At 42.4% G+C, this 24,283-nt stretch overlaps 1 protein-coding gene across 5 annotated transcripts in view; it reads left to right on the top strand.

The window, feature by feature from the left end:
• RBM12 (RNA binding motif protein 12) overlaps positions 1-20,787 on the top strand; it is a 40,340-nt gene extending 19,553 nt beyond the window's left edge. For all 5 annotated transcript variants that reach the window (XM_027473017.3, XM_072026418.1, XM_027473016.3 and 2 more), the window contains 15 exons: positions 6,601-6,729; positions 6,988-7,167; positions 7,933-8,007; positions 8,245-8,316; positions 8,952-9,035; positions 9,527-9,616; positions 12,961-13,059; positions 13,963-14,049; positions 14,151-14,210; positions 14,645-14,778; positions 15,447-15,501; positions 15,580-15,631; positions 17,401-17,534; positions 18,914-19,150; positions 19,973-20,787. In XM_027473017.3, coding sequence (XP_027328818.2) covers positions 6,601-6,729; positions 6,988-7,167; positions 7,933-8,007; positions 8,245-8,316; positions 8,952-9,035; positions 9,527-9,616; positions 12,961-13,059; positions 13,963-14,049; positions 14,151-14,210; positions 14,645-14,778; positions 15,447-15,501; positions 15,580-15,631; positions 17,401-17,534; positions 18,914-19,150; positions 19,973-20,089 — 1,605 coding nt within the window. In that variant the 3' untranslated portion in view covers positions 20,090-20,787. The remainder of the gene's footprint in view (positions 1-6,600; positions 6,730-6,987; positions 7,168-7,932; positions 8,008-8,244; positions 8,317-8,951; positions 9,036-9,526; positions 9,617-12,960; positions 13,060-13,962; positions 14,050-14,150; positions 14,211-14,644; positions 14,779-15,446; positions 15,502-15,579; positions 15,632-17,400; positions 17,535-18,913; positions 19,151-19,972) is intronic.
• Positions 20,788-24,283: the final 3,496 nt, after the last annotated feature.

The following is a 24,283-nucleotide window of genomic DNA, read 5'->3' as shown; positions in this document are numbered from 1 at the left end:
TGGTAATTTTTGAGAGTCACAGGGCAAAAAGTATAGCAGCTGAATATGTATGTAGAAAGTACAGAAAAAGTCTTACTTGGTGGGTGAACTTAGTGAGCAATTCAAGGGTTGCAGTTACATGTTCCACATTAAGCCAAATGAATGATTGACTCTAAAGCCCTAACTTGCTTTCGGTTAGTTTTTCAATACTTTTTTTTTAGTTTGCTGTTAAGCGTTACGGGGAACTGCTTTTTCTTTCACAGGAGGAGCTTGTAAAACTAGCTCTTTAAGATTGTATCTTTATAATTGGCTTAACTTTGAGGTGTTAGCTTGTCATACACTACGATCGGGTTCAAACTAGTATTTGAAATAGAATCAGAGTTGATCTGTTCATTTACTTCATCAAAATGAGACTATACTAAAAAAGTCACAGGCTTTTCTTCTGACCTTGTTGGTTATGATTACGTGGACTTTTTTTTTAAACTGTCCTAAACTTGTTATTTTTATTAGCATAAATGAGATTTGTCCCTGCTCAGTCATTTCCTGGACCTCTCCCAAAGGTCAGGTTGCCACAGCACCACTACAGCATGTGGGCCAGGAGGCCACCTTCAGGTACAGAAAACCTAATTCTGGTGGTGATCCTGGAGCTTCTGGCTCATGTGGAGACAGCTCAGTAAGTAGAAGTAGGTCATAACTTCCATCTATATTCAGTAGTGTCGTGGGCATGTTGTAATCAATAAATCTACTCTCCTATGGCTTGGAGTCAAATTTGGAGCTCAGAAACGCTTGCCTGTGTTGGCAGCTGGCCACCTACCTACCTCGGTCAGGGCTTGGGTCACTTCTATGTCAGCACAGCCAGACATTGTGCCCTTCAGAAACGCGTGCCAGCTTGCCCTTGCTTGGGGGCCATGTGCCCGTCCTCGTGGCTGCTTTTCCCAGGTGTTCAGGCTGCTGGGTGGAGCACAGGTAACGCATCAGGCTGGCACCTGGCTTGGTTAGAGCACCTTGGTTAGAAAGGTGCTTTTATTGTTTTCTTTAATGATTAGCAGATAGCTTGTTTCACGTTTCTTGTCAAGTTTGTAATAATGGCTAAGCAACCTCCTTTTTCCAAAGTTTTGATTAATCAATTAAGATGCATGATGCCAGATAACATGAAACACTGCATATAAAGAACAGAATTTGTTACCTGCATGTAGAAATTTCTACTGCTAGTCCTACCTTTCCCCTTCCCAATCCCTAGGAGTAATGAAAGGGTGGAAAATTGTAACTCTTCAGTGGTCTGGGCTGTGGGGCCCATGGGAGATCCAGAGTGCTGCAGAGGAGCTGTAATCACTAGTAATTTTTGTGCACTGTCCTCCCCACACGGGTCTCATGACTTCATCTCTGAATGAAGATGCTTTTTAGTGCATCTAGTGATGCAAAATCTAGCTTTATTATTTCTGGCAGGGCCTCATGAGGCTTGGGAAAGTACGATCATATTAAGATTTTTATTTTGGTAATACATATAAAAAGTGGAGCTGACACTACTTCTGCACTCTGCACCAGTGTTGATTTTGTAATATTAAAATCTGAAATGTTACAGCCTGTCCTCTGAAAAGTGAACTAGTAACCTGAGAAAGCATTACATCTGACAGTCTGTGCACATAGGGATCTTGGGAGAAAAGAAAACCTTTTTTGAAGAAATAAGGGTGATAAATGCAAGATATTAGATTTCACTAAGCAAGGGACAACCCTAAGGTTACCTTAGGGTAACCCCTTAGGTTACCTTAAGGTTGTTGGGAAATTATGATTTATTAACTGGGAATTTGTTACAAGTGCTAGGTGTATTGAGTTGTTGGGAAGCATGACACCAAAATGGTGAAGCTGGTATTGCTGGTGCATTTTGCTAACAGAATTGCTGGTGTTTGTGGTGTTTGTAAGCACAATGTAGGGTGGAAGCTATAGCCAGAATAGTACCAAATAACCTCATTGAGTACAGTTATTTCTGAGCACGTGCATTAAAACTTCAAGCTCAAGTTCTAACAAAAATCTTAAGTTGATGTGTAGTATTTCTTGTAAATTGATGTAGTATGAATGTTGTATACAGAGATGCAGTTGAGAATTTATTAGTGATAACTGAAAATAAACTGAAGGTTTTCTTGTGCAAAATCCTTGCTTATATGACTTCCTCTGTGGAGCAGTGAAACCAAGCTGACCCAAGACTGTCTGGATTCTGTGTTACCATTGACATTCCTCTCTCCAGAAGGCGTCGCTCCTGGCTCTACTAAATGATGGCCCTCATATTGCAGGGAGATAAGTACAGAGAAGTTTGTTTATGCCTCAAACACCAATACATGACACTTCTGGGAAATGTGAAACCCTTCAAGGTTATGAATTTGTACAGTTAAAATCTTTAAGTAGGGCTTTTTTCAAGTGTAGGTGGGCATTGTTTTCTTTTATTTGTTTTATTCTCTTTTAAGCGTTGGTACATAAGCAGAATCAGTAGAGGAATAATAGTGAGAGAAGTATAAGGTACTACTAGGCTCATCTGTGGAGTTAATGTTGTTTACATTGGAGAATGCTCTTTTCTGTGTGAAAACTTGTTTTTTTCTATAAAAATGTGAGAATTGTTGGAAATTCTGAAAAGCTTGTATAAAATTCCAGAAAGTAGCAGATAATGGATTAGTCTTCTACATGTATAGCATGCATCTCCTACACGGTTTTCCTAGAATGCAGCTTTTTTTTTTTTTTGGGGGGGGGGGGGGGGGGGGGTCTTGGTTACATTATTTAGGACCTTGCTGCAGTTCCTCCAACTTATTTATTGGTGTGCCTCCATTTAGTGTAGAACAGTTTGGAAATAATGAAATGGCATTTACTTTTCTGTGTGTATTACAACTCCTGGAATTCATGATCATCTTCACAGTGCAGAGGTGGTATGTGTAGTAAGACTTAATCATTTTGACATTTTTAAACTGGACTTCAGTTTGGTTGTCTGAGCAGTTCTTAATGCATATGTAGTTCTTAAGGGTCTGGAGCTGATTTGTGTTTTCTAGAAAACTGGGAATGACTTCTGGTTGAGCAGTGAAAAACTTCTATGGAGTACTAGTGGTTTACGAGCACAGGATCTTGCATAGACTTCTGTGGGTTGTAACCTGCTCTTGAGTTCATAGGAATAACACAGGTGATGTAAGACCATATTTTGAAGAAAATATATTATGTGATGTCCTAACTAAAGGCAAAAACATAGGAGTCTGATGGATCTGAAGCCGGGTGCTGGAAACTCTTCCCTTGAGAAAGGAGTGTGCAGAATTCAGCTCAAGGTGAAACTTCATGGGTGATACCTCTCAACAGTGAGATCCCCGAGGTGTGAGAGCATTGGATCAGATGTGTGCAGCTGTTCTCAGTGTAAATTGTTGATCTTGGTGGTGTAACATCAGTTGTGATTTTACAAGCCTTTTCTAACGGCAACACTTACCCAGTGGCTTGCTTATGTTGCCTTTTTTTTTCTGAACCTGTTATGCTATGATGCATCCACTGGCTCTGTTTTATATATTCTAAACAGAATTTGAATATATCTGTTTGGAGTTCATTTTTACTTGGCGAACTCTGAATTTGTGCAGCTAGAATAGCGCTGTGATTCCCAGATCATGCTGTACTTTAATTTGCCTGCGGCAAGTTGTTTGATAAATTGTTGTTGCAAGCTATTAAGGATCATTTTCTAATAAATACTTTCTAAGTTGGATGTGTTTTAATACCTTTATGAAAACCAGTTTGCTTTATCGGCTGTTTTCATTTTGGGAATATCCTTTGTCTTTGAACTTCTTGAAACCAGAAGTTTCAAATAAAACATCAATATCAGTCATCTAGGGTTGTTGTGAGGTGAAAATAAGAAATCAATGCATTTTGGAGTTTCTGGAACTGTTGAAAAAAGGATTTTTTTGATTGTCACAACAAATGTAAACAGTATTCTGTCATTAAAGATAAATTATTGGAATTCTACAAGCTAAATATATTGTGTGTATGAATGGATACATAAACGTGTGCTTTATGAAAACTCAGACAACGTGAAATTTATTTTTGCAATTGTTGACTTGAATCTTCAAGGTAAATGAGATTATTTGGTTCTTTGAATGCACATCAGGGAATAAAAGTAAGGCTATTAATAAAACTAGAACAAACAAAACCCAAGTTCACCTAGAGAGAGGCCAGGCATATCTTCAGGCTTGACTGAAATAAACTGTCTTGACAGATCACCTACTTCTTCCTCTTTCTGCTGAGATACGTAGAGTAGTTCATGATCAGGATTTTTCTGTTTTATTTTCTAAAGGAATGGATTAGAACTGGAGAACACCGTACAGTGTATTTGAAAAGCTGTGAAGTATAAAAAAAAAAAAGCTTAGTGTGGGCTTTTGAAGGATGTCTGTAGGCAGCAACATATAAACAAATGCTGGCAAAGATTCAAACTGATACTTTCAAATGAAACGTGAGTATTTTATCTCGATCTGCTGAGGAGCTACCGCTCCTCTTTTCATAAGGGTGCATCACCTGGTGCCCTGCACTCACCAAATAGAACAGGAAGACGTAATTGGAAAGGATCCTTTCTGGTCTAACTACAGAAACAATCCATCTGGGCTGTGTTGCAAAGGATTTCTTACGTTTTAAAATCTAGAATAGCAGAACAAGACATCTGTGTGTGGTGTACTGAAAGACAGTTCCTTGAGACAGTGGAGTAATTTCATGGTTTCACTACTACAGATGTGAGAAGAGATTCAGGTAGCATGTGGGAGGTGATTGTGAAGACTGGTGCTTCACTTTACCTTCTGGCTTTCTTGTGTGGTTTAACGGTTCCTAATGCAAGCTCTAAACTTTCCTCATCAGTGTTTCTGTAACACGGTGTTGAACAAATGGTTAGGGACTCATTCTACATGCAAATTCAGACCTATAGTAATGTTCCCTTCTGGGAAGGGATGGCTGTTGTCCGGCGATGCCAGAAGATTTTGGGGAGACATTTCTTTGACGTTTTCAACTTGATTCCTGATCACTTTGTGCTGTACAGGGGAGGGAAAGTGGTTACATGATGGTACAGAAGTCTGTTGCAATACAGAAAATAAAGAGGAGAACTGTTGGCCCTGCAGCCAAGGCTAGCTGTCCTGATCTTTGTCAAACAATGTCATGTGGATGCGTATGGCTGTTTGTAGAACTGCAGGCTATGCAGAGGTGAGACTTTGTGTGAAGTTAGCCGGTCTGGTGGAACAACACGTGTAGGTAATGAAAAACTGATACCTGTAACTGTTGTGATTTTAGAAGAAACGTGGTATTAAAGATAATGATGGTGGTTTTTTGTGAATCTTATTTGAGATCGGATGAAGCAGAAGTGGAAGACAGAGGGTTCTAACTAGTCGTTTGAACAGTGCAGACTACTTCACGTTAGCCTCTTTGATACTGGGGTTAAAGCAGATGATGATGACCTTAGAAAGATGAACAGTTATCCTCTTTGTCTAAAGCTTTGCTAATTCTTATTCGGCACAGTGTTTGTCCTGCTGCAATTACTACAGCTGTAGTGTATTAAGTGACGTGGGTAACATCTGTCAGGGGAGATTGCAGATTGGGAGGGCTGAATGGTGCTCTAAGGGGATCAAAAGGTGTCTAATAAAAGTTCATCTCTTTATTGAGATAATTAATATTTACACCATGCAAGTATGAGAAAGCTATGTGGATAGGCGAATACCAGAAAGGCCAAACAAATCTACCTTGCTGAAGTAGCTTCTCTACGGAAAAAATCACACTTTAAAGCATTTCTTAGAACTTTCAAGCAGCACAATATTTTATTTGCTACTGGAAGGCTTATTTTCAGTTTTGATGATTGTAGCTGTTCCTTCAGCAAAACTGGCCTTAATCTGAAATGCAATAAAACTATCACTTCTGTTTTTGGGAAGGCAGCACCTGAAGAAAGGGGGCTTTGTAGCATGTAAGGACAAGACCCGAGGCAGAGCTTGCCCGCTGGGGGGTTGTCCAGCCGCCCTGCTCTTAGGCCTTTTTGCTTCTGCGGCTTCTGTGCTGCGTGCAGGAGCCTCCCCGAGCAGATTTCCTGTCAGTGTGAGAGCAAGGGGGAGGCTGAGGGGGGAGTGTCTGCACAGGCAGAGCGGGAGCTTCAGCAACTGCCGTACTGAACCACCAGCTGCCCCCTTCAAAGGGCAAAAAAGTGCCGTCGTTTTACACCCGCCCCCTCATAGAGAAAGCTCAAGGCCTGAGGGAGAATCGCGGGGCGGCCCCGAGTCCTCCCTGGCCCCTTTCTGCCCGGAGCTGGCACCGCCGTCGCCGCGTCCCTGTGGGCAGCGGGAGCCCTAAAGCAGGGGGCGAGGCAGAGCTCGGCCGGGGGGGAGGAGGGAGCGGAGCCCGGCCCGGGCGCTGCGGCGCGGGCAGAGGCGCCTCCATCTTGCTGGGACGGGGGCCGGCAGCCGGCCCTGCCCGGCGAGGGACCCGCGGCTGGGCTGGCGGCTCGGAGCCCCGGGCGGGCTGAGGGTGGCGGCCCGGCCCCACTGCGGGGCGGGACCGCCCGGGGCCGCGCTGCCGCCGCCGCGAGCACCTTGCGGGGTCGGGAGCGGCCGCCGGGCCTGACCCTTTCTGCGCTTCTGCCCGCAGATGGCGCAGTGCGTGAGCAGGGTGGAGCTGTCCGTGTCCTGCCAGAACCTCCTCGACCGGGACGTCGGCTCCAAGTCGGATCCCCTCTGCGTCCTGCTGCAGGACGTGGGCGGCCGCCAGTGGGCTGAGGTACGGAGGCGGCAGCGCCCTCCGCGGTGCGGTCGGGTCCGCGCTCGGCGTTCCCGGGGCTCGTGGGGTGGGGTCGTCGGGGTCCTGCTGCTGTTGGCTTCGTTCGCTGCTCGTGTGCTCGCCTGGAGATGTGGCAGGGCCGTGGTTTGGCTGCTCCAGCACGTGCTGTCCTTTCTGTGCTCAGAGTGCGCTGTGTTCCTGGCCTCCTGCTGTTCTTTTTTGCCTTTTTTCTTCAACTTTGTTTCTGTGTTTGTACAGTTAGATCGCACGGAGAGGATAAAGAATTGCCAAAACCCTGAATTTTCAAAGAAGCTGGTTGTCGACTACTACTTCGAGAAAGTGCAGAAGTTGAAATTCGGGGTGTATGACATTGACAACAAGTCCCCTGATCTAAACGACGATGACTACCTTGGAGGGATCGAGTGCACGCTGGGACAGGTATGCAGGGGAACACGTGAAGCGATGTACAGTGTAACAGCAAGCACCGGGTTTGTTGTGAAAAACTGGAAGCAAGGCTGGTTTATGAAAGGCTTTGACACATTCACGTTTCAAAACGTCTTGTTCCTTATGCTTATTTAGCATATTGGTTTGTGTCCCTGCTGAATGTAGTTAGAGAAATCACGTTGAGTGCAAAGTGAAGGTTAGATGTGCATGGTTTACCAGTCGTTATGGAATGTAAGAAGCAATTGTAGCACTAATGGGAGATTGGGAATGAGGAAGGCGTGGAGCCTGGAGAACTCTAACAGAGCCTTTTTGGTTTCCTTTGCACAAAAAGATCGTCGGACCATAAATTCAGGGACTGTCTGAAATTCTGCAGTTGATTCCTGAAGAGGAGTTTGTATTGTTGGGTAGGAGAAGAAAGGTGGTATTTGGGATATTAAAGAAAGACTTGATTAGCTAAATAGTCTTTTCTGATTTTCAGCAGCTGTTTGACTACTTGTAATGTAAATATATTGGGGGAAGCAATAATAGGAGACTAATGTAAAACTTGAGATGTACTAGTGGATATTATTTTGTGGATAGGGAGGGAAAATTTTAAGACTGCTTAATCATTTCAGAAGCACAAACTAGTATTTGTCACTGCAGGAAATGGACTTAAACCCTTTAGAGCTTTTTAGGAGAGTTTTAAAAAATTCATCCTAAAGAGTAATTCTTTGTTTTTTGTCTACCTTGATGTTTATAATATCTGTCTTTTAACCTCAGGTTGTGTCCAGCTCAGTGTTCACTCGACCTTTGGAACTGAAGGAGGGAAAGCCAGCAGGAAAAGGCACCATAACGGTAAATGACCTGGTTGTGCGTGGAAAAAATGATTTCTTTTTCTTTGGTATGTGGTCTGGGACAAAGTAACGTTTCTGGTTTTGTTTGTCTAATTTCAAATTCTGCATGTGTACAGGAAAGGTATGCATTTGTAACCATACACAGAGTTTCTCCAAGCGCAAAGCATAAGCAAAACTCTGTAGGGTGTGTGTGTGTGTATATGTGTATATATTTATATTTTTTTTCCTTTTGGCACAGATTTCAGCAGAGGAGATTAAAGATACCAGGGTTGTCTATTTAGAAATTGAAGCCCGAAACTTGGACAAAAAGGTATTGATTGATTTATTTTTAATGATACTTCATGCTTCTGTAGGTTTTGCTAGCAAAAAGGCAGTAACTGTAAAAATAGTCAGTCTCACTGTGTTGTAAACCTTCAACTAAGCTCTGTAATCCTTGTGTAAGAAAGGCTTGCTGTGTTTTCTTACTGATAATGAAGTGAACTAGAGACATAATAACATGCTGAAAAATACAGTCTTAGATGCGAATTTCAACCACCAGGTTTTGGTTCTGGAGGATTGTTTTGGAATAATGTATGTGTTAGTATATTAAATAATTGTCTAGATTGTTGTAACTGTGCAGTTAACTGGGCTTTCTGTAATGATATTAAAGCAGAAGAGGTAGAAATTCAGATCAGCTACCTTGATGTTATATTAAGCCAAGCAGAATGGCACAATTCATCGTAACAAAATACTCTGAGGAAGCACTGTCTTGGAATCAGAGATGATGTATTATGATGGCTTTGAAAGTGCTGCAGTTTAAAAGAGAAAAACAAAATGAAAGAGGAAAACAAATGTATAGCTTGTTTGACTGTGGTTTGTTTGAAATGTTATGTACTGATGAGCTAGCTGTTCTCTCATTTGAGTAAAACACGAGTCTGATGAGTTCTGTCGGGGTTTTGTTTGCAGGATTTCCTAGGTAAATCGGATCCGTTTTTGGAGCTGTACAAGCAGGGCGATGCTGGAATGTGGCAGTTGGTCTACAGATCAGAGGTAGTATTTCTACACTGATGTGTTTCTTAGTGTTGAGTTGATCTGACAGCTTGCTCCTACCTACCAAAAGCAGGAATGTGTTGCTACTGGTCATGCCATGCACCAGTTCTGTGATGAAATTTGTATTGTACCCAAAAAAAAAAAGGGATTTGGCTCACTGACCTGGAAGAAAATGGTTAATTTGCTGCCTGGTCAGTGGGTTAAGCTGGGTTGATGAAGAGTCCAACCGTGCACCAGGGGAGAAAAGTGGTAGGACTCTTCTGCCTTTCAGTGGCGATGATTGGCGTGGCTCTACAATTGAACCCTACTTTGTATTTCTATCTTCTATTTCTAATAGAACTTTTTGCTTGGCGTTCCATACATTGTCAAGGTGGAACTGACTGGGGCTGTTCAGATAGCCCCACAGAAGTACAGAACCCTCATGATATGTTTCTTAGTAACTTGCATACTGCATCCCTCATATGACATTATGCTGTCATTTTTTTTTTAAGGTGATTAAGAACAACTTAAATCCGTGCTGGAGGAAGTTCAGTGTTCCCTTGCAGACGTTCTGTGGTGCTGATTTTAATAAACCTATCAAGGTACAGCCTTCAGAATTTGAAATTCTGTTGTTGTAAGAAACCCAATCTGTTGCTATCTAAACTATGAGTAATCAAGTTGTCTAATCATATTTAAAATTTTAGGTTGCCCTTCTGGAATAATAAGAGTATGGCACATAAGTGATTATATGTCTATTAAGTATGAAGTCTGTCCTAAAACATTGTGAGTTGTCAAATTGAGAAGTTAGGGAATGCAGAAGTGACACTCTTCCTAATGATTCATCGTCATAAGAATTATAAATGATTATTTGGCTATTCTGGCTAGCATTTCAGGTTGGGGACTTTCTGTTTAATTGTGGTTTTCTAACACTAAGTAAAAACTGTGAGACTTGTACTTGATAAGCTTGAATTTATTAGGATACTGACAGAGTGGGCAGCTAACAGCTTTGTCCATTCATGAGAATGGTGGTCTTATTACAGCTGTTTTTCTTTGTTTGAACAAGAAATTTGGTTTTGAGTCAGAAATGAAGTTCCTTGTAGTCTTGCGTATGATGATTAATGTTCTCTGGTCCTGAATTACGGAGGTGGTAGCAGACCAATTACAACTTTCTACAAGTTTCTACAAAAATAATCTGTTAGCAAATTAATTCAATTTCTGTTCTAAGCAATGCACTGATAATACAAAGGCATTTAAAGCCATAACTAGTCTTACGTTGAGTATAGTCTCTGTTTATCTAACTCCTAAACACTTTCCGTTTGCAGAATTTTCCTGCCTCACCCTGTTTGTGAAGAAACCTCATGCTAGAAGTTTGATTTGAAAGGTTTAACAAAAAGCAATGCATGCTAACCTTTTAATTTGTGCAGCATGAGAGATTGAAAGAATTACTGAGATTATTAACCTGGAAATAGATGTTCAAATTTGCTGAGTTTGTTGAATATGTGACAGTGTTCTCAGTGGCAGTCGTGAGCTTTTGCTCTAGGGTAGTCAACAGTCTTAGGTCAGAAAGAAGTCTTGGTCCAAAAATTCTGAAATAAATGTGGAAAGGAAGTGGCAAAGAGATGTATGTTACCTTGTCAAAACTGACATGACATGGCATGATTTAGACATCATATTACTGAAGTTTAAGTTTCTACAGTCTAAATTCCTTTTTTTTTTTTTTTTTTTGGAAGCTTTCTGTGCTTTGGGATTCACTTTGAAAAGCTGTTCTAAAAAATTTTAATTTAAGATTTTTGCTGTTAGTTCCTTTCAGATAAAATTGTTGATGCATGTGCAAATAACATATTAAGTTTCACAGTGCATCAGAGAAAAAGGATTAAATTTTCCTTTTTTCCCTACGGATTATGGAAGTTGATCATAAAAGGGACTTGAGACAGGTGGGAACAGTAGCACTAAAGAATGTAAAACTGCACTGGAGATGTGTTTTTCATTTGGTATGTGATGCTCTGAATCTCTTGTTCGAGGCTTCCTAAGATCTTTTTGGAACAGTTACGTGTAGAAAAATGATTGCTGAATGGAGAAGTCCTTGTACTTCAACATAATGGAAATGTCCATGCATGTGCATAAATCAGTTTGTTGTGTCTCGTAAACATTAGCTTTGCTAGCAACGCATGATACTTCTGTAGTGGGGAACGTGCACTAAATGTGCGTCTGTAAACATAAATCTTTAGGTCAAATTAACGATGCTGCCTAATATTTTGGTAATTCTTTCTTTGCTGTGATGCAGTCATGTTGTTTTTGTTCCCTGCTAAAGAACAGCTCAGATTTTTGAAACAATGTAATCTTCTTACAGTTTCTTCAAGAAAAAGGGCAAATAAAAGCAGTTTTTCTTCCCCATAATTGTTTAAATAGAAATAGTAAACGTAAGATTTAAACAAACAAAACTCCCTTCCAGTCCATGCATTTGATGGCATGTGCATAAAGGCGAATCAATTTTCTGTGAATGTCAGAAATTTTTCTTGTAGATTGAAGGGGGCCTTTGACCCACTGGATATATTTCATAGTTCTTAATGAATATTGCGTTGTTCAGTTGAGAGTAATTGCATACAGTATCTTGCAGTATTGCTATCTGACCCCTGAGGTCAGGCCTTGTTTCAGAAAGCAGTTGTTGGCAGCTTCAGGTACTTGTTCCTACGTCACATCTTCCACGTGTTGTTTGTAGCAGCACCACTCTTCAGACTACATGCTGTGAATCTAAGCCCATTTTAGAAAACCCTTGCAAAAGGAGGTTTGTTTTAAGCTATATCATGCTGTGAATTGATAACAGGAACTGGTCCTAAATATGTATTTTTGGCGTGGACAAGAGCAAGCAGGAGGAAAAAGGGAGGTGCGTAGAGGTGGCAGCAGCTAAAATTCTCTGCAGTTATGTCTCGGCTGTATTAGCACCGAGGACACCCCCAGTCTGTACCTCTGCATGATGGCCCCCTTGAGCAACCTCCCTCACATGGTCAAATCACTTTTGAATGATGTTTTAAACGTTAGAGTTGTTGAGAGAGGCAGAGTGGGGTTCATGGAGGAGCCTGGAGGTTGCTTCCTAGTGAAGCATGCAGAAGAGAGGAATGGAGCAGTGGTGGGTTCGGAAAGACGAAGGGGAAGAAGCATGAGGCCCAATCTCTAAAGTGATCTTGTTTTCCTATTGGAGAGACTGAAGGATAGCATGGTGCTTCCAATTTGGCTAGGTTAGACCACAATTCATCCAGCTTTTTGTATCGATTTCCCACTGAAACCAATGGAATATCCCTTGTGGATTGAAGGCAGTAGGAAACCTTCAAAGAAACCTGTCCTCGAGATTGGTGATGTAGCTATTCGATGCGACTTCCTTATCTAGGTGTCATTTGTAGGTTCGTCTTGTCCCATTGTCCTGAGGAGAAAGCTGTTAGTATTTTTCACTGAGGCAACACCAGTTCCTTGCCTAATAAAAGCAGACCTCATAGCGAGCTTTTGAGTCGGGGTAGTACATGAACTTCAGCAGGGGGGAAAGTAGCTGTCCACAAACTTTTTCTTGACTGACTGCTTCTGGATTTATGTCCTGCTGTACTGTGTATCATGCACGTTCTAAATGCTTCTGTAGTTGTTGATTGGCTGGGGAACTGTTGCCAATGTACATTGTACTGGTTTTGTTCTAAGCCACAGTTGTTACCAGCTTTATTTTTGAATATGTTGGGGTTTTTTTGCATTCTCTACTTCTAACTGAAATTCACGCTGTGTGTCTCTTTTTACTGTGAGATTTCAGTTAGTGATACGGATGACAAGACCAGTTCAGATTTGATGGGGGAATATACTACCATCAGTGCAAAGCTGTTGGAAGCAGAGAGATTCTGTGGTGAGCAGCTGTCATTCTCCCTAATGCAGTACACTTGCCCATTGCTTGCTGTCTCTTCTCTTCCAGGTACAGTGTGCAGATCATGATAGTGATGGGTCACATGACTTGATAGGCATTTTTGAAACTAGCCTGGCTCAGCTGCAGAAAGCAGGTGACGGCTCTCCGGTGAGCTTTCTTAGTTCCTCAATTAAGTCCATATTTCGGTCTTTCACAAACCCTTTTTAGTACTGATCTCTAAGAGATTTTTAGGTTTTGCCTGCAAAACTGATTTTTTTTTTTGGTTGTATCTTCGTATTACTAAGCCAGTATTTGCGGGGGGGAAACCTGACAAGGGGAGGATACTACTGCTTTTCTTGGGTAGTGTTAGCCCTCCTGTTCCTACAGACATCCTTGAGCCCATTGTCTGCTGGCCATGTGCCATTTCTTGCCAGCAATTCTTTGTGCTTTTGCCTCTGCTGAGCCAAGTGGAAACAAAAGAGCTTCTTGTTAATGCTGTAACAGAAGAGCACAGAGGTAGGACTCCTCTCAGGTAACATTTGTGCCTGAGCTGGTTGCCCTTACTAGCACTCTGGTTGCTTTTTTAGCTAGAGGAGAGAATTGGTGTTTCCAAGGGTCTGCCATTAAGAACCTGTGACGTAGGGTTTTTGGCCTCCTTCCTTCCCTCTGCCTGCTTTGCGTTTTCCTCATCTGTTTGTGTTCATTCCTTTCCCTTAACTGATAAAGAATGTGATTATGTTAAGAGAAATGCTTGCGTTTGTGACAGACTTTTTTGTCCTCTGTTACAATGACTGTTCGATGATTCTGTACAGACTAACAGTCATGTCCCAAAGAGGGACTTTCTTGAAGTCTTGACGTATGTGCTTTTGCCTAATGATGGTAGCAAAAACATCAATTTAACTTGTCAAATAACAGCCACAGTAATCACAAACCTTTTTAAAATGAAGTCTCAGAATATTGCCGGGTAACTCTGAAATTGTGTAATGTCTGACACTGTTCTGTTTCAGTAGTTTGCACTGCTGGAAATGCAGGTGTTCTATTACTTGCTTCTTGAATGCTTGCTTTCTGTAGGTGGAATATGAATGCATTCATCCTGAGAAGAAACAGAAGAAAAAGAGCTACAAAAACTCTGGCATTATTAGGATAAAATCCTGCAAGGTAGGAAGATTATTGTCATCGTTTGGCTTTTTTATGTTCTTATTGTAAAGAAATGTGTTTTTGTGGGGAGGAGGTGTAACGCTGTTTGTCTGTTTCTCTAGATTGAAACAGATTATTCATTCCTGGACTACATCATGGGAGGCTGTCAGATTAATTTTACGGTGAGTTGTTTCCCCGCTGCACATCTTGGTAGATGCTAAGACAAGGGCAACGGAGTTGTGGTTAGTACTTCAGTTTGCAGTGTGTGTTTTCTTAGGAAGTGATGAAGACTGCCAAAAAGAAGTAACTGTAGATTTTTACTTTTTGCTATTAAGTAGCAAATTTAATGGATCCTGAGTTTCTTATGCTTCTTTTGAGAAATCAGTTCTCAGTCTGGCAGTGGAAAGGACTACTACTCCTTAGACATGCATGTGACTCTGTCTGAAAAGGTGTGCGGGCTTGTTTGCCCATCCCTGTACGGGACTGTCTTTGTGCCTGGGAGGAAGGGAGCAGTGTGGAGCTAGCCTAGCCCTCTGTTTTTGGTTATGGTTGTTGGTTCTCAATTGCTTATGGTGATGCTTCAGTGACCTGTGTTATCATCTTCTGAACTGATTAGGTGGGCATAGACTTCACTGGCTCCAATGGCGATCCCAAGTCACCAGATTCTCTTCACTACATTAGCCCAGATGGGATAAATGAGTACCTGATTGCCATCTGGAGCGTGGGAAGTGTAGTCCAGGATTATGACACGTATGTAAGAGGCTCTTGATTGATCTAGTCACCACATGAAAATGTGTATTAAATGACACACAGTGTGTCACAGTGGGTGTCATTGATCAAGGCTGATCACTCATTCCAGAGCTGTAGCATTTGGGTGACTGAGATGCTGCCTTTCCTTGGAAGATCCCCACAGGTGCTGCTGCTGCTTCCTCCTGCTTCTGGCATTGCCAGGAAAGGCAATGGCAGCACTGCTTAATTCAGAGTGTTTGCTTGATTTGTCTTCCCATATCTGCCCTTTTATGGCCTGGGTTACTCTAGAATGCTGCTTTAGCTCATTGCTAATCCTTTATTGCTGATGGTGCATTTCAAACACAAGTCTCCTGTTTAATTCATTGGGAACATGTTCAGCCTGCTCTGTCCTTCAGCCAAGCTGTGACTGGGTTGGCTTCTCTCTTGCTACTCTGAAATCTCCCAAGAGTCCTGTAGGATGCTGCATTGAAACAAATTCTGAATCTGTCAGGTCCCTGCCTGAAACCCTTGGGTAGTTGGTTACTGGCCATGGGAAGCTAGGTGGTGTACCCATTCCTCAGGGCAGGAATTGAATCTTGGTCTCCAACTGTTTTCTGGGAATAAAACAGAATACTGAAATATTAAAGAATTGCTGTTTCACAATTCTTCTTGTTACCCTTTCTCCCTAGGGACAAGCTGTTTCCTGCATTTGGATTTGGAGCTCAGGTTCCTCCTAGCTGGCAGGTAAGGCCTTCACAACACTACGCAGTTGCTCTGTTCATCTCTGCATTGTGTCACTGATTGTAACATCCCTATTTCTAGGTGTCTCATGAGTTTGCTTTGAACTTCAATCCCAGCAACCCTTATTGTCAAGGTGAGGACACCTTTTTATTAATATTTCACTGAGAGGGATTGATGTTAGAAGTGTTGCATTTCTTTCATAACTGGTGAAAAGCATATGTAGCATGAAGGCATGCAGCAAGCTACATGTACTCTTACCTGGATGGTGACAAGAGTGTAATTGTGTTGATGCAGATTTCTGTGTGGTCTGCATAAGCTTCAGTGATTGGGACCTGATGGGATTCATCCCAGTGTACCAAGAGAGCTGGCTGATGTCATTGCTAGGCTTCTCTCCGTTATTTTTCAATGGTCTTGGGAATCTGGAGAGGTCCCAGTTGAGTGGCAAATGTTCCAATTTTCAAGAAGGGCAAGAAAGAAGACCCTGGTAATTACAGGGCTGCCAGTCTGTCTCACTTCAGTGTCTGGTAAAATTATAGCAAAAATTATTCTGGGAGTTGTTGAAAAACATCTGAAGGACAATGTGGTCATTGGTCATAGCTAACATAGATTCACGAGGGGAAGGTCCTGCTTAATTTCCTTTTATTGAAAAGGTCACCCATCTAGTATCCCTGCTTGAGCACAGCGGATTAGACCAGATGATGTCCAGAGGTCCCTTCCAACTTAACCATTCTGTTATTCTGTCAGTCTGTGCGGAAATTTTTGTTGCTGCAACTTGGTTACTTTTGTTATGTTAGAGGTGGTAGGGAATTCAGATCAGCAATGTGTCTGTTAGTCACACTTTCAAAGCAACCATCTGCTAAGTCTGTTAGAGATTGTGGTTACTTCTTCAGCAATGTGAATATGTTTGAATGTTATCTTTTAAAGGGTTGTCTCAAAATATTATTTTCCTTAAAGCCATCTTCTTTTGCAGTAGTTGTTTCAGCTAATCTCAATGGCTGGTCTGTAAGCCAGGTTAAGAACTCCTAGGACTAAGGACTCTCTCAGCACGGAGCAGTGCAGAATATTTCTTGAATGAACATTTTTTCCCCAGTTTAGTTTTTCTCTCCGGTCTAAGGTCAAGAAAGAATGGAATCTGAGAACTGGTGTTAAAATCCAAGTGTTTCCTTCATCAGTTCTGTGTTGTCTGCTTCACTGGAATCTGTGCCTTTGCTCTGTGATGGTTCCTGTGCAGTAGTTCAGAGGTAAAGCACTAAAACATGTGGTGGACAAGGTGAGCAGCAGCAGTAAATGAAAGTACATAAATACAAGTTAATATGGGGATCCATCTAAATTGCTCTCCACAAGAAAATACACCATTTAAGATCACATTTATAGGGAAAACAACAACAACAACAACAACAAAAAAAAAAGAAAAGCTTCTTGCAGGGGAAAATCCTTAGAGGTTTCTCTTATAGAAATGTTTAAATCCAGGTGTCACTGTGCACAAGAGAAAAATAAGCAGTTAACTATTCCAGAGAGTTTCTGACCTTGTTGTCTAATTAGATGGTAAGCAATTAAACGAGAAACTGGATGACAGAGTAGAAAGGACACGGTCATAAGCATGCCTTCACTAGATTATTTTTCCATCAACTTCCATGAACTTTATTATGTTGGAAGCATAAAGAATAATGTAAAGTATACAGAATGGTGAAGAAATCCGGAAATCTTGTCTCTACAGATGTCCACTGGTTTTAGACCTTTGCTTTGTATATTCGCTGCTATCCTGATGTTTATTTGTCCTTTCGGAGTTCACAGCTGTGTGTGAGTGATTATCGTTTTGCTTCACTATTCAGTAATGCTTATAGAATAATTACTGGAGAAATTGTGAGGCTCTTCTGGCAGCTTGCATTTCTTGTGTTACAGGGATCCAAGGAATAGTTGATGCCTACCGCCAGATCCTTCCTCAGATACGACTCTATGGGCCAACCAACTTCTCTCCCATTATAAACCATGTGGCAAGGTTTGCTGCACACTCAGCACAACAAGGAACTGCTTCTGTGAGTCCATGTCGTTTCCTGCAAATGGGTGATGTTTCTGTTTCCTGTGTTCACGATGGGATAGAATTGTATGGTAAAGTGATGCATTCTTCTTCCTCAGGATCTCAAGTTTGGTCTTGTCTTACCAGCTTCCAAAGAAGTTGTTGCTACTCCCTTGGTTCATATGTGAACCTGTACCAGTGAAGTATGCAGGGGTCCCGTGTTGGCTTTTAGACCAATTGGTCTTTGTCAGCAGTTGCCTCACCCTAACCTCTCTCGCCAGACTCCATCACCCGTAGGGAGAGCACACAGTATAAAGGGGCCCTGTGTATTTTATTCCAAACAACGTTTCACTTGAGCATGTACACAAAGACCACCTAAGAAATGTCAGAGAGCTTGACTATTTGTCCCACCGTGTTTGCATGCAGAATCAAAATATCTAGAGGGCCAAACTACCAAAGTAGTGTGAGAATTGGCAAATCAGTACGCTAACCGTGTTGCAGAACGCCCATACTACATCTGCAGTTGCATTGCATGTCTCATTTGTGTGTTGGCATGGCCATGACTGCTGCTAAAATTCAACTCCATATCTTAAAACTTTATTGTACTAAAGGATGAAGGGATCATATTTCCTGATGTATTTAACTGATTCCATTTTTGACCACTCAATTAGAAGGAATTTTGATGTTCACTCTGATACTTTATGGTCTTAGCTGTACAAGGATTTTGAGTTCTACATAAGTTTGTGCATACATCAAATTAATTTCCCACACTGTGGGGTGCTTGGTCCAGGGACAGCCATTTATTATATTTTTGAGGGTGTTTTTTAGCTATTCATACAATTGGGGGAAATCTGATCTTTCTTAAGCTCCTGTGTTCTTCCCCTTCTGTCATTTCTAGAATGTCATCATGTCATGACGTTTGTCACTGCTGTATGTTCAGATTTCTAATACTTATTTAAATTACTAATAACTAAAAAAGTTTTTTTGAATTACAAACGGATATTGAATAATGTATTCTATCCTTTTTGAGATGTCAGTGAATAAAGCAGCACCCATCAGTGAGTTATTTATGCACCTTTGTTGATTTAGGATTACTTTGGTCATTGCTAGTATATTCTGACAACTGGTGTAATTGTTTTTTATAAATTGAATGTAAGCCTGTATCTTTTATCTAATGCAGAGGATTCCCCTGAAAAGCACAAGGAAAGGTGGTTTGCATAAGAAAAAATGGGAATAAACAAAAGTTTGTTTAACGTTCTGTTCTTGTCTTATCCACTGCACAATCTGCTTGCTTTTTTAGAGTAAGAAATTGCTTCATTTGCTTTCAGTTATGTGAGCTTTGGTGCTTAACTCCCTAACTGAGTATTTTCTTTTTTTTTTTTTTTTTTTTTTTTTTAGCAATATTTTATCTTGCTGATCATCACAGATGGAGAGATCACTGATCTGGATCAAACCAGGCAAGCAATTGTTAATGCATCTAAGCTGCCGATGTCTATCATTATTGTTGGAGTTGGTAAAGCTGATTTCAAAGCAATGGAGTTTCTTGATGGGGACAATGGCATCCTGAAATCCATAACAGGAGAGCCAGCTGCACGGGACATTGTTCAGTTTGTGCCTTTCCAGCAGTTCAAAAATGTAAGTTGTTTTTAACTTCGTGTGAATTCTGCTGCTAACATATGTGCAGTTATTACATCCAAAAAATTAGCATGTGTCTAGGCAGCTTATTAATGTTGCAGGCACCAAAGTGTATGGTAAAGCACTGTCCAAACTGTTTCTTGTGAGAGTAGAGATATATGTGCTTCTGGATTCAAAACTGTGTGCCTCATAACTCTATTGCAGCTTTTCTTAGAGAGTTCTCATTGTATCATTACTATCTCTTGGCTATTGCAGTGTTACAAGGAGTAAAGGTGTTTTCTCTCCTGGGATGCAAGTATTTAGTTAAGGAAGTGAGATCATTTGTCTCAGTTTCTGTTGTTGAGTCCCATGAGCAATTTAAGCTGAGATGGAATCTTTCCTGCTATTGAAAGCAGTCCTATCATTCTCCAGCTCCTCCCTGCTTTTTCTGATGGGAAACTAGCGTTCATGCATGTTACACAGTGAATGAGGTTGAAGAATGGAGTTAAATGGAAACCCAAAATAAGACAAATTGGTAGTGGCTGGGGCAGTGTCCCACCCAGATCAAGGCCATATGAAGGCTGTGTGAGTCTGGGCTTGGGGTAGGAACAAGCGATTTTCAGCAAGAGTACTCTTTGAGACTGACTGCAAGTGCTCCTAAGACTGCAGCAAGACTGAACCAGAGGGAGTGAGACGTGGACGAAAGGCAGATTGTGCTGTCTTTTCAACTTTGCTTGCCTGGCAGGTGGGGACTGCAGTCTGAATTCTGTAAGAGAATATGTCACTGGGCTGGTAATCCCATTCCCTGCAGTATCTTTGATTTATTCTCACTGTTCCTTGCAGGCTCCCCGAGAAGCTCTTTCCCAGATGGTCCTGGCTGAAGTACCAAAGCAGCTGGTTTCATACTATAAATTGCAGGGGTGGCCACCTGTGAAGCTGCCGGAAACGAAGAAGATGTAGATTGCATCCTCACCATAGCCATATGTATCACTGCGGTGAAGAGAGCTGTCTGCACTCACACTCTTCCCTTGCACACTTGGTGCCTTAAGGTCGTACCATTCACGCTAATACTCTTACCTGCTTATACTCTGTATGTTTGATCTTTCCTGTTCCTAACTGCAAGAAATGTAAATAAGGAAGAAATGCAACTGCTGGCAGTTCTTGTCAAAGAAAAATAAACCTTGTTGGTTTTATGCCTTGGAATAGTGATACATCATACCATGCATACTTGGCACGGCCCACCTGCTGCCTGGTGTTAGAGTGGGCACATGCACTGAACTGCTCACGCAACACTGCTTCAGTGTTCATTAGGACAATCATATATACAGTAATGATACTCTGTACATGTTCCTTGATAATTTTTTTTTATTCTATCAAGCTGCCTTGGGAATGGGGACCCATCTGCATTGGTTGGTATGAAAGTCAGTTGGCTAGATGCCTGAGGTAGTTCCTGTTGTGCCTTCATAAGGTGCCAGTATATTTTTTATATGTAAAGGTTTATTTTTAAATTTCAGTTACTATACTTTGCAATCATCTTATTTTTTTAATCACAGTTTTGTATTAGCAAAAATTGCTTCTGTGGAGATAAAGGAAGTTGGACTTGTCATTGCACTACAAGCTGTCATCACTTTCATAAATAAATAATGTGCTGTCATTTACAGGCATGTCTGGTCTCATTTCATTTCTGGGGTTTTTCTTTTGTTTTCCAGCAATGTTTATGTGTGGTTTAAGGAAAATATTTGCTATGGTATTAGCCTTGGTCATTCAGCCTAGGTTGAGCATGAACAGCTGCAAAGCAGAACAAGTTGTCTGTATCATTAGTTTTGTTACCTGTTAATCACTAAGACTGCTGAATGTATATCCTGCAGCCCTGTCCTGCAGAGATGAGCTGTTTCTTTACTGTGAAATTATGAAAGAATTTGTCTGTTCTACTGCACACACCAGGAAATTGTGAGAAGAAATTGGAAGACTGCCTTGGTGATTCAGCCTATGAAAATGGTAGGGCACAAATGTGTGAAAGCAGAACCATGGTGTGGATCCGTATCTTCAACTGGACTGGTCATTATGGATTGTATTTGCCAGCTAACTAATTCATAGCTTGTGCTTGAAGGGCAGCTGGTCTAGGACCAACCACTACTCAGCAAAGAAAACTTACGTTAGTTTTTCATTCAAACATTGTGGTGACCACGATGTATTCTTCCAGTTTCTATAGGCAGCAGCAGCTTCCTTACTCTAGAGGAAGCTGGACTGTCTCGCCTGAAACAGTCCATCCTCTAGCCTGCAACACCCAGTTTTCTTGCACTTAGATTCTTGAGAGAAAGCAAGCAATCTCTCTAGTTGAGTGTCTGCATAAACTGAAATGTGTTAAAAGCATGGAAGAGAGGGAGGAAAACTGCCAAGTCATCTCAGAAACTGCCCTGTGGTTTTCTACTCGTGTTTTCAGCTTATTACAACCTGTAGGCAGAGCTCTCCTTCACCCTTAGGTGTACAAACAAATCTGAGTCCAGTATGTGTATACATGTGTGTGTCTTTTCTTGCCTTTTTAAAATGTTTTTCTTTAAAGGAGGCTTACAGCAGTAATTCTGAGATTTCAACAATCCTTTGGCCCAAGTAATACCAGTGGCATTACATAGTCTTTGGTTTCAGTTTAACATTTTTTTGGCAAGAAGCTATGAACATATTGTGACTTTCCTCCAGCCTTTAGAGGCAGAGTATGAGCTCTGAGACAGCAGAATGCATAGTGAGAAATGCATTTTGCCTCTCCTTTTTAAATAAGTCCCTGCTCAAAAGGAGGAAAAAGAATCCTTCCTAGTATCTATCTGTCTTCAATGGCTATGAAGGGAGCTTAGAAAATCTGTTCCTTAGCTGGCTGAGGTGACTGCAGATGCTGGATTTGATGATAGGGGTGACTTTCCCTGTTTGGGAGAGGAAAAAAAAAAGATGCGGTAGAGGCTGTTATGAGGAACTTCCTTCTTTTGCAGTTGGAGGTGCTGCTTACCTGCAGGAAAGTGGCTGAAACGTGAATGAGCAACAGGATGGAAGCCTGTCACTGGAGGAGGAGAAGAGCTGCATGGCTCTACGCTGAGATAAAAAGCCACAGGAGGGTCAAACTTGGAAGCTGCTAAAGCAGGATGGTATGGTTCTGACTGGTTTCTCTCATTCTTGACTCTCCCTAGGGCTCCTGTTCTAGACAAAGTGGAGGCTGCTGCTGGGCAGTTCCGTCTGAGGCTGGGATGCTTTGTGCCTTGTGCTGCCCTGGGTGTAGCTGGAATGCAGGCTTGCAGCATGACTTGCTCAAGGCAGATAAGAGCTCAGGTTTCCTTCTCCGTGAGGCTTTGCTTTTCTCCATTCCACATCCCTCTTTGGTTTTATGTCCTCCTTTACTTGTTCAGGCTGTGTCCTGTTGGACTCCTGTTCATGAGTTGTTCCTATGTGCAGACAATCTACATTCAGCTGAGAGGTATGGCGCAGGGGGCACCTTGCTCTCCAGAACTGCTGCCACCCATTCTTCATGATGCATCTGGACTTGAGAGCCATTCCACCCTTGCCTTTTGGACTGTTTTCAGGCAAGAGTCTCACTCTGAGGAGCTGCCCCTTCAAGGGCTACACTTCCTTGTGGGCATGCTGCTCTATCCAGAGAAAAAGAACAGCTGCAGACCTACCTCCAATTTAGTAAAGCCTGTGCCTTCAGCTGTAGCTGCACTATCCTTGTCATCAAGAGAGGAGCTTGATTTGTGTTTCTTAGTTTTGAGATACACATTGGAGGATCACATGTTCTGTTCTGGCCAGGGTCCTTCTCACAGCCTCTGCTGAAGGAACAAAAGCAGCAGGATCTTGCTGCAGGCACAAGGGTAGTGCACTGTCCTGTGACGGGCTTGGAGCTGTGGTTGCATGAAGAGCCTGTTGGGGCCTGAGGACCTTCAGAACCCCTCAGAAGTCTGCTTACCCTAGCCTTGGCCATAGATTGGGGAAGCATGTGGGCACTTCCTGTCACCAAAGGTATTTTAGCCTTGGGGCTTTGTATAAATGGAAAGCTATTTATGTGGGAGCTCCTCAGGGAGCTATTACTTCTAGGACACCTGGCAATAATACTCATGACACTTCAGGTCAGAGTTTGCCATGCATACAGAGCTTCCTCCAGGCTCTAAGGGGTAAGGAAGCTATGCAAACTCCCTGAGGAGAAGATGACTTGTGATCTCCTTTGAGCAAGTACCAGGTTTGTCTGTCAGCAACACTCTTTGGTGGTCTGAATGCCTGCTTCAACAATCTGAATTACATCCCTTCTACCCCTCCAGCCACAACTGGGTTAAGGAGTCAGTGCATTCAGCTTTCTGTGCTGCTGCCTTAGACTGAATAGTTCATACGTTTGGGTTCCCAAATGTGGTGCCAGACACTGCCCACCTGCTGTGCTTCATTGCTATGCAGTGAAGCTGTATCCTTGTCTGCCATGGCTCATTTCTACTGCCACCAGCACCTCTTTCCTGGTTCTTGAGTAACCTGCTGGATAAGGTGAAGATAAAGTAGGTAGCCGCAGGGCTGGCTCTGGAGCAGCCCAGCATTGCCCAGGCATGATTCAGTCACTTGGTGTTTGTGGAGCTGAATTAGCTGCTCTGACCCTGTGGAACGTGCCCTTTATGGCAGGCATGCAGGCAGGTGTTTTGGCACAGGGTCCTGAGTGGGAGACCCTCAGGATAAAGAAATATTTGCAAAATCCTGCTGAACTCATGATAACACAATTTGATCTAGCCTGTGCCTGGGCTCCAGCTTCTCTCATTTATGAGTTCTTGCACAGGTGAGCTGTGAGCTGCAGCTGAGCCTGGCAAAAATGGGGAGCGCAGCAGGAACTGCAGCCACTAGGGGTTGGTGGCCCATGACCTGTCCCAGGTGGCTCCCATTCCCCACCCTCCCAGTTTGCTGTGGAGGGTTCTGATTGCTGCAGCTGTGATCTGTGCTATGGAAGCCATCGGGCTGGGGGACAAGAGGGGCTGCAGCTCCAGTTCCAGAGGTCCTGGGCGCCTGTCCAGGGACAGATCTGAGCTCCATCCTCACCATGTTGCTCCGCCACTAGCAGTGCACTGAGGCCGGTGTCCTCCAGCTTTGGAGGAAGCCCTTGTCCCCGCTGCACCACCGTGCCTGTTGTGAGGCATGGCTGAG

Source organism: Anas platyrhynchos, chromosome 21 (assembly GCF_047663525.1).
Source record: "Anas platyrhynchos isolate ZD024472 breed Pekin duck chromosome 21, IASCAAS_PekinDuck_T2T, whole genome shotgun sequence".
NCBI lineage: Eukaryota > Metazoa > Chordata > Aves > Anseriformes > Anatidae > Anas > Anas platyrhynchos.
This window is presented reverse-complemented; position numbering and strand designations above follow the sequence as displayed.